Here is a 17637-nt window from a genome sequence, read left to right as displayed (position 1 = left end):
AAACTATAAACCCTTTATTAAGACTTGAGAAGGATTTAAGGTGTGCCTCAAATTTCTTTAAGGATCTTAAGAGTAGGAGAATTTGAAACACATTGTCAAATGAGAGCTGCACAGGAAACCTGAGGTGAAAAGCTTATCTCAAAAAGACCCGGGAGAATGGCTTTTCTAATGGCATGAAATCCAATCATATTCACGGAAAATTCAAAATACTAAGATAATTACAGTAGCAAAAACACTGTTTGCGAGCTTGGACTAAAAGAGACCAAGATAGTACAAACTAAAAATAGGCCTTTGAGTCTTAGAAGTCCCACCAGGAGGAAGCAAGCTGAGAAAGAAGCTACAAACACAGGTCATTCCTTATGAAAAGGACAGAACCAAGAGCTCCAAGAGTAAAGCAAACAGCCATGGAGAAGCATTCCCATGGTTAGGACTAAGTCCTAACTGAAGAACTGACAGCATGCTTCAGGGTGTATTTCAAAACTGCTGTGGACTGGTGTGCCTCCCATCTTCTTTCAATGGGAGAGTCCTGAGCAGGTTACCAGAGTGTTCCATTTGGAGTGGTAGAGAACTGTCTTCCTTAATTCCCAAGTGCTCAGATGGAGAGGACTTGCACTCAAGGGACTATACTTCAGGTACCTTATCCCTGCTGTACCTGATTAAGATGGTAAGATCTTGGACTCAAGCCTAAACCCAATGCCAGGAGAACTGAGATTTGTGGGAGGTATGGGGGGAAGGTGAGTGTATTTTTCATGTGGGAGGAATACAAAAAAATTGTGGCCGGCGGGTAAATCATGCTGCTTTTTAAATGTGTCCATAGGTTTTTAAATATTCATTCCATTAAAAAAAAGACCATGGGCCTACCTTCGTGACTTTCTCCTAACAGAATATGGTGAATGTGATGCTCTGTGTATTCCAAGGCTAGATTACAAAAGACAACAGAGCTTCTGCCTTGCTCTGCAGCTCAGGCAGCTTCCTTGGAATTGAGCCCCCCATCTTGTAAGAAAGTTCAGGCCACAAAGAGGCTAGTGTGCCAGTGTCAGTGTTTTGGCTGCCTGCCCCAACTATAGCCCTAGGCAATAGCCAGCATCAACACCACCAGATGTGAGTGAACAAATCTTCAAACAGTTCCAGCCCCAAGACTTTCAGCTGCCCCACCTGAAGCTAGGGGAAGAGAACAAGCTGTCCTGGCCACACTTTTCCTAACAGTAGATTTGTGAACAAAATAAATGTTATTTATGTAAGCCACTACACTTTGGGGAGTTTGTTAAGAAAAAACAAAGACAGAAAAATGTATGACAAAAAGAGTTAATAAAATACATAATTTATATAGTAGAAATTGGTCTCCATTAAAGTGGGAAGTAGTAAATGTTAAGATTAATTGTTTTAAAATTTTTTAAATTTATTCATTTGGGAGAGATACGGAGAGACAGAGCACAAGCAGGAGGAGAGGCAGAGGGAGAGGGAGAAGCAGACTCCCTGCTGAGCTGGGAGCCTAACATGGGACTCAATCCCAGGGCCTGGAGATCATGACCTGAGCTAAAGGCAGACAAACCATCTGAGCCACCCAGGTGCCCCTAAGATTAATTTAATAATGACAAACAGTGCTAATGAGAAGAAGCCCATAACTAGAAGCAAGATCTAAGAAGTTTTTCTTTCTGTTTTCCCCCATTTAGAATGTCATTACCTGTGCATTTTTTATATATGACCTTTATTATGTTGAAGTATGTTCCTTCTAAACCTACTTTGTTGAGGGTTTTTATCATGAATGGATGTTGTACTTTTTTATCATGAATGGATGTTGCACTTTGTCAAATGTTTTTTTTAAAACATTTTATTTATTTATTTGACGGACAGAGATCACAAGTAGGCAGAGAGGCAGGCAGAGAGAGAGAGGGGGAAGCAGGCCCCCCTCCGAGCACGGAGCCCGATGCGGGGCTAGATCCCAGGACACCGGAATCATGACCTGAGCCAAAGGCAGAGGATTTAACCCACTGAGCCACCCAGGTGCCCCTCAAATGCTTTTTCTACATCTTTTGAAATGATCAGATGATTCTTCTCCTTTTATTAATTTGGTGTATCACAATGATTGATTTGCTGATATTAAAACACCCCCATAACCTAGGAATAAATCCCATTTGATCATGGTGATGATTTTTTTTTAATGTACTGTTGGATTCAGTTTGCGAGTATTTTGTTGAGGATTTTTGCATCCATGTTCACCAAAGATACTGGCTTAGAGTTCTTTTTGTGGTGTCTTTGTCTCATTTTGGTATCAGCGTAATACTGGCCTCATAGAATGAATTTGGAGTTTTTCCTTCCTTTTCTGTTTTTTGGAATAGTTTGAGAATGGGTACTAACTCTTCCTTTAAATGCTTGGTAGAATTTGCCTCTGGTCCCGGACTTGTGTTTGTTCATAGTTTTTAGATTAATGATTCAATTTCTTCGCTGGTTTTCAGTCTGTTCAAATTTTCTATTCTTGTTTCAGTGCTGGTCATTTATATGTTTCTAGGAATTTATCCATTTCTTCTACATTGTCCAAATTGTTGGCATATAGTTGTTCATAATATTCTTTCATAATTATCTGCATTTCTGTGGTGTTGGTTGTTATTTCTCCTCTCTCATCTGTGATATTATTTGGGTCCTTCTTCTCTTCTTTCTGATAACTCTGGCTAAAGCCTTATTGGTTTTATTAATTTTTTTAAAAAATCCAGCTCCTGGTTTCATTGATCTCTCCTATTTTTGTCTTTTTTAAGTTTCTATAGTGTTTACTTCTGCTCTAATTTTTTAAAAAAAATTTATTTGAGAGAGAGAGAAAGTGGGGAGAGGATCAAATGGAGAGGGAGTGAGAGAACCCTCAAGTAGACTCCCCACTGAGCACAGAGCCAGAAGCAGGGCTCAATCCCAGGACTCTGAGATCATGACCTGAGCTGAAATCAAGAGTCTGCTGCTTAACCAACTGAGCCACCTACTACTACTACTGCTCTAATTTTTATTATCTCCTTCCTTCTGCTGACTTTAGGCTTCATTTGTTATTCTTTTTCTAGCTTCTTTAGGTGAAGGTTAGGTTGTTGTAGATTTTTCTGATTTCTTGAGGTAGGCCTGTATTGCTATATACTTCCCTCTTAGAACCATATTTACTGAATCTCAAAAGTTTGGGCAATTGTGTTTTCATTTTCATTTGCTTCCATGTATTTTTTTAAAATTTATTCTTTTATTTCCTTGTTGCTCCATTCATTGTTTAGTAGAATGTTACTTAACCAACATGTATTTGTGGTCTTTCACATTGTTTCCTGTGGCTGACTTCTAATTTAATAGTATTATGATCAGAAAAGGTTCATGGTATGACTTCAATCTTCTTGTATTTATTAAGACCGGTTTTGTGGGTATTATGGAGGGCACGTATTACATGGAGCACTGGGTGTGGTGCATAAACAATGAATTTGGGAACACTGAAAAAAAATAAAATTAAATTTAAAAAGAAAGACTTGTTTTGTGGCCTAATATGTGATCTATTCTACAGAATGTTCCAGAATGTGTATTCTGTTGTTTAAGGAGGGAATATTTTGAATATATCTCCTTAGTCCACCTAGTCCAGTGCATCATATAAAGCCACTGTTTCCTTGTTAACTTTCTGATCTGTCCACTGATGTAAGTGGTGTGTTAAAGTGCCTAGCTATTGATTTTTTTTTCTTGCTTCCTTTTTTATTTCTTTTTTTTACACATTTTATTTTTTTTTTATTTTTTATTTCTTTTCAGCGTAACTGTATTCATTGTTTTTTCACCACACCCAGTGCTCCATGCAATCCGTGCCCTCCTTAATATCCACCACCTGGTTCCCCCAACCTCCCACCCCCCGCCCCTTCAAAACCCTCAGGTTGTTTTTCAGAGTCCATAGTCTCTCATAGTTCACCTCCCCTTCCAATTTCCCTCAACTCCCTTCTCCTCTCCATCTCCCCTTTTCCTCCATGTTATTTGTTATGCTCCACAAATAAGTGAAACCATATGATACTTGACTCTCTCTGCTTGACTTATTTCACTCAGCATAATCTCTTCCAGTCCCATCCATGTTGCTACAAAAGTTGGGTATTCATCCTTTCTAATGGAGGCATAATACTCCATAGTGTATATGGACCACATCTTCGTTATCCATTCATCCGTTGAAGGGCATCTTGGTTCTTTCCACAGTTTGGCGACCGTGGCCATTGCTGCTATAAACATTGGGGTACAGATGGCCCTTCTTTTCACTACATCTGTATCTTTGGGGTAAATACCCAGTAGTGCAATTGCAGGGTCAGAGGGAAGCTCTATTTTTAATTTCTTGAGGAATCTCCACACTATTCTCCAAAGTGGCTGCACCAATTTGCATTCCCACCAACAGTGTAACAGGGTTCCCCTTTCTCCACATCCTCTCCAACACATGTTGTTTCCTGTCTTGCTAATTTTGGCCATTCTAACTGGTGTAAGGTGGTATCTCAATGTGGTTTTAAATTGGATCTCCCTGATGGCTAGTGATGATGAACATTTTTTCATGTGTCTGATAGCCATTTGTATGTCTTCATTAGAGAAGTGTCTGTTCATGTCTTCTGCCCATTTTTTGATATGATTGTCTGTTTTGTGTGTGTTCAGTTTGAGGAGTTCTTTATAGATCCTGGATATCAACCTTTTGTCTGTACCGTCATTTGCAAATATCTTCTCCCATTCCGCGGGTTGCCTCTTTGTTTTGTTGACTGTTTCCTTTGCTGTGCAGAAGCTTTTGATCTTGATGAAGTCCCCAAAGTTCAGTTTTGTTTTTGTTTCCTTCACCTTTGGAGACATATCTTGAAAGAAGTTGCTGTGGCTGATATCAAAGAGGTTACTGCCTATGTTCTCCTCAAGGATTCTGATGGATTCCTGTCTTACGTTGAGGTCTTTTATCCATTTCGAGTTTATCTTTGTGTACGGTGTAAGAGAATAGCCGAGTTTCATTCTTCTACATATAGCTGTCCAGTTTTCCCAGCACCATTTATTGAAGAGACTATCTTTTCTCCACTGGATATTTTTTCCTGTTTTGTCAAAGATTATTTGACCATAGACTTGAGGGTCCATATCTGGGCTCTCTACTCGGTTCCACTGGTCTATATGTCTGTTTTTATGCCAGTACCGTGCTGTCTTGGTGATCACAGCTTTATAGTAAAGCTTGAAATCAGGTAACGTGATGCCGCCAGTTTTATTTTTGTTTTTCAACATTTCCTTAGCGATTCGGGGTCTCTTCTGATTCCACACAAATTTTAGGATTATTTGCTCCAGCTCTTTGAAAAATACCGGTGGAATTTTGATCGGAACGGCATTAAAAGTATAGACTGTTCTAGGCAGTATAGACATTTTAACAATGTTTATTCTTCTTCATAAAATCTATCTATGAAAGACCCACAGCAAATATCATCCTCAATGGGAAAAAGCTTGCAGCCTTCCCGTTGAGATCAGGAACACGACAAGGATGCCCACTCTCACCACTCTTGTTCAACATAGTATTAGAAGTCCTAGCAACAGCAATCAGACAACAAAGAGAAATAAAAGGTATCCGAATTGGCAAGGAAAAAGTCAAACTCCCTCTCTTCACAGATGACATGATTCTTTATATGGAAAACCCAAAAGACTCCACCCCCAAACTACTAGAACTCATACAGCAATTCAGTAACGTGGCAGGATACAAAGTCAATGTACAGAAATCAATGGCTTTCTTATACATTAACAATGAAAATACAGAAAGGGAAATTAGAGAATCGATTCCATTTATTATAGCACCAAGAACAATAAGATACCTGGGAATAAACCCAACCAAAGAGGTAAAGGATCTGTACTGGAGGAACTACAGAACACTCATTAAAGAAACTGAAGAAGACACAAGAAGATGGAAGACCATTCCATGCTCTTGGATTAGAAGAATAAACTATTGATTATTTCTATTCCTTCCTAAAATATCCAAATTGTACATTGTCTTCATGGATACTTTTGCAATTAGGAATAAAAGCAATGAATTTCATTTAAAACATATATAATAAAATTAAAGGGCCCTAGTATTATTGTATTATTATCAATTAGTCCTTTTATTTTAGTCATTAATTGTTTTATGTACTTGGGTGATCCCATGTTGGGTGCATAAATATTTACAATAGATAGTTCTTCTTCCTGTCAGACTGTCCTCTTTATTATGATATAGTGCTCTTGTCTCTTACTATAGTCGTTCTTTCAGACTCTATTTTGTCCAACATAAGTATTACTATTCTGGCTTTCTTTTGATATTCACTTGCAAGATACATGTTTTTTCCATCCCCTGACTTCCAATCTGCAGGTGTCCTTATGACAAAAAGAAAACTCTTGCAAGCGGCTTATACATGGGTCTTGTTTTTCCTTCTTCTTCTTCTTTTTTTTTAATCCACTCTGACATCCTATGTCTTTTGATTAGAGCACTTACCCCATTTATATCCAAAGTAATTATTGATAGATATGTATTTCTCATTTTACTACTTGCTTTGTGGTTGTTTCTAGAGATTTTCTCTGACCATTTTTTGTGTCTTCGATGTTTTACTGGTTTTCTTTAGTGATATATTTGGATTTCTTTCTCCTCTTTGAGTGTTTATCAGTGGTTTTGTTTTCTTTTTAGAGATGGCATGAGTGGAGTGGGGAGAGGGAAAGGAATCTTAAGCAGACTCCATGGCTGGAATAGAGTGCAGTGCAGGGCTCAATCTCACAACCCTGAGATTATGACCTGAGCTGAGATCAAGTCAGATGCTTAACCAACTAAGCCACCCAGGCACCACTATTAGTGGTTTTTGATATATAATTTGTATATAACCTCTTCTGCATATAGCAGTCTATATTAAGCTGCTGGTCTTTAAGTTTGAGCCCTTTCTTTTCTCTTCTCCTCATGCTTTAGGTAAGGTATTATATTTTATATCCTTTTTTCCTGAGTTCCTTAACTTATTTTTTATATAAATGTTCATTTTTGCTACTTTTGTGCTTCCTGCCCTTATACTGTCACATTTGGTCTCTTCTTTCCACTCAAAGGGTCCCCTTTAATATTTCCTGTGGGGCTAGTTTAGTAGTCACAAACTCATTTAGTTTTTAATCTGGGAAACTCTATCTCTCCTATGCTGAGTAATAGGCTTGATGGATAGAGTATTCTTGGCTACAGATTTTTCTCATTCACCACGTTGAATAGATAATACCACTCCCTTCTGGCTTGCAAAGTTTCTGCTGAAAAAGTTCCTGCTAGCCTTAAGGGGTTTCCCCTGGAAGTTACTGACTTGCTTTCCTGTTTTTAAGATGTTTTCTTGATCAGTATATTTTGCAAATTCAATTACAATAGGTCTTGGTGTTGGCCTACTATTGTTGATTTTGATAGTTTTCTGTGTCTCCTGGATCTTGATGTCTTTTGCCTTCCCTAGATTAGGGAAGTTTTCTGCTATTATTTCTAGAAACAACTTTTCTTACACCTTTTTTCCTCTCTTCTTCTACTGGGACTCCTATAACATGAATGTTATTATATTTGATGGAGTCACTGAATTCCCTAGGTCTGGTCTCATTTTGCATAATTCTTCTTTCTCTCCCTTCTTTGGCTTCATTGCTTTCCATTACTTTGACTTCTAAGTTGTTAATTTGTTCCTCTGTTTTTTCCAGCCTGCTGTTCATTGCATTAGGTGTGTTTCTTATCTCATTTATTCCACTCTTCATCTCTGATTCTTTTTTAGCTCTTTTATCTCTGTTGTAAGGGTCTCACTGATGTTGTCCGTTCTTTTCTCAAGTCCAGTGAGTATCCCTATGATCACTGCTTTAAATCCTCCATCAGGCATGATATTTACATCTGTCTCACTTCAATCTCTGGACCCATGGCCTTATCCTGTTCTTTTGTTTGAGATAAATTCCTCTGTTTTCTCATTTTATCTAAGTCTCTACCAGCTTCTCTGTGTTAAAAAAGCCAGTTACATCATCTGCTCCCGAAAGTAATGGACTTATGAAAAAAGACGTCATGTAGTGCCCAGGGTCTCGTGCTTAGGGGAGTATCTCTAGTGTGTGCTGCATGCACTCTGCTGTTGTGTTCTGGCTGCTCTGTCCTTCAGGCCAGACATCTGCAGAGGCTCTCCCTCACTGCTGTGGGCAGTGTTTAGTACCTGGCCTGAAGGTAGCAACTTTTAACTAGGTGTGCTCTGGTGTGCTTGTGAAATGAGACCTGTCACCACCTCCACTGGAACTGAGGCCCTCCCGAATCTGGTCAGATGTGGTGTGGGCAGGGGCTTGTGCTGATTTTCTGGGGGAAAGGCCTGCTGTGGTGGGACTGAGGCAAGAATGATTGAGCAGGGCAGTTCCACTGGAGTGCAAGGGGATGGTGCTCGGTGTAAGCAGATTAAGCAGCCAGTGTCAGAGCTGCACTGTGTCCCACAGATGGCTCTGTGCTTGTGCTGAGGGGCACTGGAGGGAAATGGTACAAGCTGGTTTCTTTGTTCCTAGAGAGGGGTCTCTGTGAACACTGCCTCTCAGGGAAATGCTCTGAGAAGACTGAGTAATTTCCCTACTGTATGCCCCAGACACTGTTCAGATCACTGTTTCCATGCTGTATGTTCCCAGGTGGTTTGCCTGCCTTCTCTCCAAGAGCAGCACAGTGCCCTACAGGCTCTATCCCAGCCAAACCCAGTGACTTTTAGAATTCCAGGTTTTAAGTCCCCTTAGTTGTAAGAACTCATGACATTATACTCCTCTCACTTTCCTGTGTAGTCAGTGGCTACAGGGAAACGTTCTCTTTGTGCAGACCCGTGTCTCGCTCCTGCCCTTCTCCATGACCATGACTCCCCTCCTCTGCAGCCGCCAGGATCTGTTTCTCTCCTAAACCACATCTCTGTACTTCCTACCTTCTTTGATGTGGCCTCTTCTCTCTAATAGTGGACTTTGTTCTGTTATTCTTCAGGGATTAGTTGAAACTAGGGTCCTCTTACTCTGCCACCTTCTTCCTTTCTCTTAAGATATTTTTCTAAGATTCCCTTCAATTATAAATTATTACAACTGGCAGAACACCTTTCCAGAATTTCCCCACAAGCTAGGGGAAAAGAAAAATTCGCAAGCAGAGAGACAATATGATTTGAAGTATAATAGCTGAAAAACTAGAAATAGTTTAATAACCAAAATTTGACCTTTTACCTGATCTCCATTAACTGAAATTCTAAAAGAAATAGGCATCTTTGAGTATTTTTTAACCAATCTAATACTCAATCTTTATTCAGCTTTCATCAGTGAGGAAATAAAGAGAACATTATGGAATCATTTTTAATCTTTTCAGTAGAAAACGAAATGTACTATCCTTTGGCATTATTTAAATTGAATATAACTTCTCCTTTATTTTACTCGAAGCTTTTTTATGTGGGGAGGTAAGTAAGACCATCTCGTCTTTATGTTGTGCCACAAAGCTTTCCTATATCATACAAACAGGCTTTGAATTTTTTTTTGGAATTTAAACTGATTATCTACTATTTGTGTCTGATAACGCCTTTAAATAAAACCTGATAATTTACAGCTGTATTCTGGAAATAATGTAATAAATATTTATTCCATTAATTACGTATTGAGCTATTAAAGTACATATCTTTCTATTTAAACTAAAAGAAGACAGGTAAAGACACCTGTGTTTTCTGAGAATGTAGAATCTCTGCCAAGAACAGGATCAATACCAGTGTTATACACAAGAACCAGGTCAAAAGAGTATCTAATTGTGAGTTGCAATTCTGGATTAGCAAGATTTCAAAACAGGAAAGCTGAAGGCCCAGAGTTCATCTTTTCCTTCCTACATGGTGAAATTTATGGATGAGTCTACACTTTATAACAAGTTCATAAAACGTAATGAAGTAAATAGTAGATAGCAGATCCCACAACCAAGATTTGATGAAAATGGATATGCGAGGCACTGAGTGAGAGACTAAAGATATGAATGGAGAAAAGAAACAGGACTCTAGCTTTTTGAGCCTAACTTCTCATTGGATCATGGAGTCAGCAAGGCATAAGTTGGTAAAAGTCTCCTTTTTAAGAAGCAAAAAATGTCTACAGGAGTAAAGTTAAGTTCTCCTACAGTGACTTTTTATTATTACATAAGTGAGTGGTAATTTGTAAGACGACTAGGGAAGATGTCTCATAAAATTTGATTGGACAGTGACATAAGGATAGACATATAGATCAATGTATTAGAATTGACAATCTAAAAAGAAATTGCTACATTACGGTGAACTGACGTACAACGAGGGTATAAAACAATTAAATGGAATAAGAATAGTCTTTTTAACAAATGGTACTAGGACAAATGGATGTCCCCATGCAAAGTAATAAAATTAAACCTCTACCTCATAGCATATATACAAAATTAACTCAAAACTTAAGAGCTAAAAGTATAAAAAAAAAACTTAGAAAAAAACATAGGTGTATCATTTGTGACTGGATTTGGCAACAGTTTCTTAGATATGACACCAAAAGACAAAAAAAATTAAGTATATTTCATCAAAATTAAAAACGTCTTTGCTTCAAACGTCACCATCAATAAAGTGAAAAGTCAAGCTACTGAATAAGAGAAAAGATTTGAAAATCTTATATCTGATAAGGGATCTGTATTTAGGATATGCAAATAACTCTTACAATAATGAAAAGACAATCCAATAAAGAAGTGGGCAAAATAATTGATTCAGTCTTTAAGGAAGATATAGAAATGGATAATAACACACATAAAAAGATGAGATGCTCAACATAATTAAGTTTTTGTGGGATTTTTAACATTTTATTTGTTTATTTGACAGACAGAGAGAACACAAGCAGGGGGAGCTGCAAAGGAAGAGGGAGAAGTAGGCCCTCTGCTGAGCAGGGAGCCTAATGCAGGGCTTGATGCCGAAGGCATCACAATTCCAGACTTCAAGCTCTATGACAAAGCTGTCATCATCAAGACAGTGTAGTACTGGCACAAAAACAGACACATAGATCAATGAAACAGAATAGAGAGCCCAGAAATGGACCCTCAAGTCTATGGTCAACTAATCTTCGACAAAGCAAGAAAGAATGTCCAATGGAAAAAAGACAGTCTCTTCAACAAATAGTGTCGGGAAAATTGAACAACCCCAAGCAGAAGAATGCAACTGGACCATCTTCTTATACCACACACAAAAATAGACTCCAAATGGATGAAAGATCTCAATGTGAGAAAGGAATCCATCAAAATCCTTGAGGAGAACACAGACGGCAACCTCTTTGACCTCAGCCACAACAACTTCTTCCTAGAAACATCCCCCAAAGCAAGGGGAGCAAGGGCAAAAATGAGCTATTGGGACTTCATGAAGAGCAAAAGCTCTTTGCACAGCAAAGGAAACAGTCAACACAACCAAAAGACAACTGACAGAATGGGAGAAGATATTTGCAAATGGCATATCAGATAAAGGGCTAGTATCCAAAACCTATAAAGAACTTATCATACTCAACACCCAAGAACAAATAATCCAATCAGGAAACGGGCAGAGGACATGAACAGACATTCCTGTAAAGAAGACACCCAAATGGCCAACAGACAGATGAAAAAGTGCTCAACATCACTTGGCATCAAGGACATACAAATCAAAACTACACTGAGATACCATCTCCTACTAGTCAGAATGGCTAAAATTAACAAGTCAGGAAACATCAGGTGTTGGCAAGGATGTGAAGAAAGGGGAACCCCCCTACACTGGTGGGAATGGTGGGAATGGTGGGAATGTCAGCTGGTGCAGCCACTCTGGAAAACAGCATGGAGGTTCCTCAAGAAATTGAAAATAGAGCTACCCTATGACCAGCAACCACACTACTGAGTATTTACCCTAAAGATACCAATGTAGGTATCCAAAGGGGCACATGCATCCAAAGGTTTATAACAGCAATGTCTACAATAGCCAAATGATGGAAAGAACCTAGATGTCCATCAACAGATGAATGGATAAAGAATATGTGGTATATATACACTATGGAATACTATGCAGCCATCAAAAGAAATGAAATCTTGCCATTTGCAATGATGTGGATGGAACTAAAGGGAGGGTATTATGCTGAGCGAAATAAGTCAATCAGAGAAAGACAATTATGATATGAGCTCTCTGATATGAGCAAGTTGAGAGGCAATGTGGGGGGTTTGGGGAGTAGGGAAGGAAAAAATGAAACAAGATGGGACCAGGGAGGGAGACAAACTCTTAATCTCAGGAAACAAACAGGGTTGCTGGAGGGGAGGGAGGTGCAAGGGATGGGGTGCCTGGGTGATGAACATTGGGGAGGGTATATGCTATGCTGAGTGCTGTGAGTTGTGTAAGACTGATGAGTCACAGACCTGTACCCCTGAAAGAAATAATGCATTATATGTTAATTTAAAAAAAATACTGAGAGATGGTGAAATCAACCCAATTAACTGAGAGGATAAAATGTGATAGCAGGGAAATAAAATGAGATGTCCAGACAATAACTAAATGAACGTTCACAGCAGCATTATCAACGGCCAAAAAGTGGAAACAACCCAAAGGTGCATCAAATGATGAATGAACAAGGGTTTTAGCCCACAATGGAGTACTGTTTGATAATAAGGAATGGAGCACTGATATATGCTATGACACAGATGAACCCCAAAAACATTAAGCGAAGGAAGCTAGTCACAAAGGACCACACATTGTGTGATTCCCTATATATGAAATATTCAGAATGGGCAACTCTATAGAGGCAGGAAGTAGACTGGTGGTTGCCTGAGCCTGGGGGCAAGGATTACGGGTTTCTTTTCAGGGTTATTAAAATGTTCTAGTTGATGGCAATAATGGTTGCACAACTCTATCAATATACTCAGAAACATTGAACTACACATATTAAATGGGTGAAATGTATGGAATGTGTATTCTATCTCAATAAAGCTTTAAAAAAAATCCAATGGCAAGACATAGATAATTTTCTTAATTCTCTCTTTTGGGTGTATATAGTATACATGATCTAAATATTTCTGTGCATTTATTATATATTGAAAAGGAAAAGAAAATGAAGGAAATGCCTAAGTTCAACTGGTTTGTGAAATCACTTTTCTGTACAAGTTACCCTGAAATCAGTACAGATTCTGTATCCATTCAAAAAAGTAAAGATGAAAAATAAGATAATTTCCTGAAACATTCTATTAAACATTATCTTCTGCTTTTACATGGCTTAGCTCATCATGGTAACAGAGATATCATTAAAAAACATTGTTTAGCGCACCTGGGTGGCTCAGTTGGTTAAGCAGCCAACTCAGGATTTTAGCTCAGGTCATGACCTTATGGTCATGGAATCAAGCCAGCATGGGGCTCTTGCTGGGCAGGGGTCTGCTTGAAATTCTCTCCGTCTCCCTCTGCCTTTCCAACCCCCTCACCGGACCACAAATAAATAAATAAGTCTTTAAAAAAATTATTTAGTAGGGAAAAAGTCCCAATTTCTGTGAGGAATGATGTGTAAATTTCAACTTTCAAGGGTAACTACTATAAGAAAAAAATGTATAACAGAAATAACAGAATGAAAGTCAAAGTTTAAGAAATAAGTACATTGTGAAGATACTAAAATTGTACTAAATTAATTGTAACGAAAATACAGAAGAAAGTGGTCCATGGAAATAAGCATCCTAAAACACTTCATATTATTTAACCAACTACAGATTAACTTGACATGTTACATTTCATACATACCTGATTCCTACTCTGAGCCAGTTTTTTCTTTAAGTCCTGTACCTCATCTTCTAAATTCATACGACAACGTGATGTCACCTCCAGTGAAGACTCTGACATAGATAGTTTTTTTAGGGTATCGGCCAGTTCTTCTTGAAGTTTTCTCACAACTACCTAATAAGACATTTCTGTTACTGGTTTTATAAATCATCTTACTATTAAATTACATTAACAATATATAACTTTAACCTATGTACTTGGAAAATTTCACTACAAACGTCAATTCATCTCCTTTTCCTAACATGTACACATTATGGCTGTTTAATGAATTTGGTTAAAGACACAAAAAGATGTTATCCTGCCTAGTCAGTATTATGGTACTTAGATAATTAATTCAGCCCCACTATCCATTCCTTGTGGATGAATTTTCCCAAAGCTTCCCAAGCTACTGAAGTCTCAGAAAGAAATGGCTATATAGGTGGAACTAACTTTGGTAAATTCTACAGTATGAAATGTTTTCCCTCTTTTTTATTAGAGGCTTCAATTAATGTCGGAGTTCCTCACAGGTTCAATCCTCTGCTCAAATCCTTTTAACAGATAACTATCTCAGAACATAAGTGAAGTCATTCTAATGGCCTTCAAGACCCTAGATGACTGGCTTTCACCTCTCTCCCTGACCTCCATTCCTGCTACACAAGAATCCTGCCACCCCTCATTAATCTGAAAATGGAGATGCAATGCCCAATTAATAAATTACAGAGATACAATTCTCTTTGTGTTGGACAAACTTATGCCCAAATGATAGTAATTGAGCTTTGAAATGAGCAAATTATTTGTGAAATTGCTTAAAAATTATAAATAGCAGTGGGAAGATTAAATCAAATATAGTTTTGCTAAAGCTCATTACAGTCGTCCCAAATTATGATTTAATGAAAAGTAAGGGCCTTCAAAAGATTAAAAGGTCATAAGAATACATGATTTCAGACTAAAAATTCAAATTTATATAAATAAGAATAAAATTATGCCAACCTAAAATGTATAAAAAGCTACCATGTATAGCTTGCATAAATGTATAAATGTATAAAAGTATATATGTATGTATATATATATATTTATACTTATAAATATATACTTATACTTATGTATATATGTATAAAAAGTACTGAGATACTGTACTTTTTATTCAGTTCATTTGGGAAATCTGGAGCTAACTGTCAAGTTAATCCACTTAATTGAATCTCAATTTCAAAATATGCATGCTTTAAAAATCCTCTATGCTTGGAGTGTTGGCTTTTAAATATATATATACATATATACATGGAGAAAATATATATATATACAAACACACATATATATACATATATATGTATACATATATATACACATGGAGAAATATATATATATATGTATATGTACACACACACAGAGAGAAAAAACAATAATTTCAGAAAATAAAATATATATACATACAAATACATACACACGTGTACTTCAAAATAACTAAAGAAAATACCCCAGAACTCATTTTGTTATCCATTTCTATCTCTTTTTGTTTGCAAAGGTGATTGTTTAGAATTCCATCTCGTAATATTCTGGCATCCTGTTTTCGACAAAGTTGTTTCTCAGTATCATACCGTTCTTCCACAACCTAAAGACATATTTTCATTAGAATTTTGGATGACACCATTAAAAAAAAAAGTCAAAAGCTTAAGAGAACTTAAAAAAAAAAGTTCAAAAGAAGTAGCCTTTTTAAATACAAGGATTTTTATCCTACACGAATAACTCAAATTTTAATTTAAATGACAGCTATATTTGTCATAGAGTAAAAATACAGGTAGATACAGTATGTGAAATAAAATTTCTTTACAAAGCATTTAACTAATTCCATCATAGTCTCAAGGTGATTTAGCCTGTACTTTAATATAAAAAATCCAAAACTGGGGTGCCTGGGTAGCTCAGTTGGTTAAGTGTCCCAGTCTTGGTTTCAGCTCAGGTCATGATCTCAAGGTTTTAAGATCAACCCTGAGTCAGGCTCTGCACTCAGAGTTGCTTGAGATTCTTATCCCTCCCTTTCCCTCCCCCTCTACACATTCCCCTACTCATGCTCTCTCTCTAAAAATAAATAAAATCTTAAAAAAAAAAAAGCCAACATGCATATTTATCTCAATTTACCCTCCATCCCTTCATTCAGAAAATAGACATAGCGTTTATACGAGAAGCCAAGAATTCCAATAAATTAATGATCTTAGCTATAAATATCATAGTTCCTATTAGTATAAAACTAAATTTTTATCTACTTTATACCTAAGTAATATACATTAAATCAAAGGGTATTATAAATAATAGTGATGGAAATATGAAATTTTTATCAAAGACTTACCTGATTGAAATTATTTCTTACAGTCCTCAATTCCATATCTAGTGCTCTAAGATTAAGTTCAAGTTCTTGTTTCATTTCAACTTCTTTCTTATACTGCTCTTCTTCTCTTGTTAGTTGCTCCCGAATCTTTTCATGTAACATTTCAGCAATTGCTCTGTTCTCGGTTTCTTGTTTTAAAGTAAACCTGCAAATAAATGTGCTTATTTTAAAATTTGTTTTGTAAGCAATAAAAAACTCATGTTATGATCTGCTTCCACATATGCTGTTTTTTTATCCAAATGAAATTTCTACATTCTCAATTTTTTTTTCCTTTCTAGGGCTCATGTTTTTAATTTCTCACTTCAATCTCTTCCAAAAGATATATATAGTTGAAAAGAAGCAATGAAAAAGCATTGTGCTGCTTAGTACTAAGTTTTAGTCAGTAATAACTGTGGGAGACATTGTAGGGAAAGGAATTTTGAAATTATTCAAGAAAGAATGGAAAATTATTGTTTTTTCTACATAGTCCTAATTACTCCTCCATTAGAAGAGATAATTTAGTTACTATTTAAAAAAGAGAAGTTGCTGTTTATAAAAAAGTTATAATTCACTACAAGTAAATTGCTACTTCATGAAACATCACAGGTACAGCCGTGTAAGACAGTATCTGCAGATGCATTTACACAACATACACCTGCAGATTACTGTGATCCAGGACCAGGCTAGGGAGTCGAATATTTGTTGCCCTATAATTTTTATGTTTCTTCTTCTGCAATACTCTCAATTTACCTTATTGATTATTATTCATTTCATTTTTTTAAAGATTTTATTTATTTATTTGATAGAGAGAGCACAAAAAGGTGGAGTAGCAGACAGAGGGAGAAGGAAAAGCAGGCTCCCCGCTGAGCAAGAAACCCAATGGGGGACTCAATCCCAGCACCCTGGGATCATGACCTGAGTCAAAGGCAGACACGTAACCAACTGAGCCATCCAGGTACCCCTTATCAGTTTTTTTTTTTTATTAACATATAATGTATTATTTGTTTCCCCTACTATCCATTTAATAAATCATTTAAAAACCCCTTTTATAACAACACAGGATCTATATTAAGTAAACAATAAAGAGTAATATGTGCTTGCAGCATAGGCTTTTGAATTAATTTTATCAACATATAAGAGAGATGCTGAAAAAACATAGCAGTAGTCCTTTTCCATTTTACTTTTTAGTCACACTAAAATTAGTTTTAGAAAAACTAATTTTAAAAATGTTTTCTGTCTCGAGAAAAATGGCCATTTTATACCCTGTTGATGGGTCCAATTTAAAAATAGGATGAAAGAACATTTTTAAAAATTTTTATACTTTAAGTAAACAATAGTACATTGAAGAATTTATTCCAAGTAACCAGAAATGTATAAACAGATTTATATAAAAAAACATTGCTTACAGCATTAATTAAAGTATAGAAAAATGGGGGTAAAAAACCCAAAATTCAATTTGTTAAATAATGAGGTTTCCACATGGTGGATTTCTATATGGTCATTAAAATTATATTTGGAATATTCATTAAATTATTAAAAGCTGTT

The 17637-nt window shown here is 36.7% G+C and overlaps 1 protein-coding gene across 1 annotated transcript in view; it reads right to left on the bottom strand.

Annotated features, from left to right (window-relative positions):
• LOC308338100 (ankyrin repeat domain-containing protein 26-like) overlaps positions 1-17637 on the bottom strand; it is a 317834-nt gene that overhangs the window by 206420 nt on the left and 93777 nt on the right. Inside the window, exons 25-27 of the mRNA XM_080831659.1 lie at positions 16075-16258; positions 15208-15342; positions 13716-13868 (exon numbers count right to left, since the gene is read on the bottom strand). Of these exons, the coding sequence (XP_080687785.1) occupies positions 13716-13868; positions 15208-15342; positions 16075-16258 (472 nt within the window). The remainder of the gene's footprint in view (positions 1-13715; positions 13869-15207; positions 15343-16074; positions 16259-17637) is intronic.

Source organism: Martes martes (genome assembly GCF_963455335.1).
Source record: "Martes martes genome assembly, contig: scaffold_81, whole genome shotgun sequence".
NCBI lineage: Eukaryota > Metazoa > Chordata > Mammalia > Carnivora > Mustelidae > Martes > Martes martes.
The sequence above is the reverse complement of the archived record's forward strand: the minus strand, read 5'-3'. Positions and strand labels throughout refer to the sequence as shown.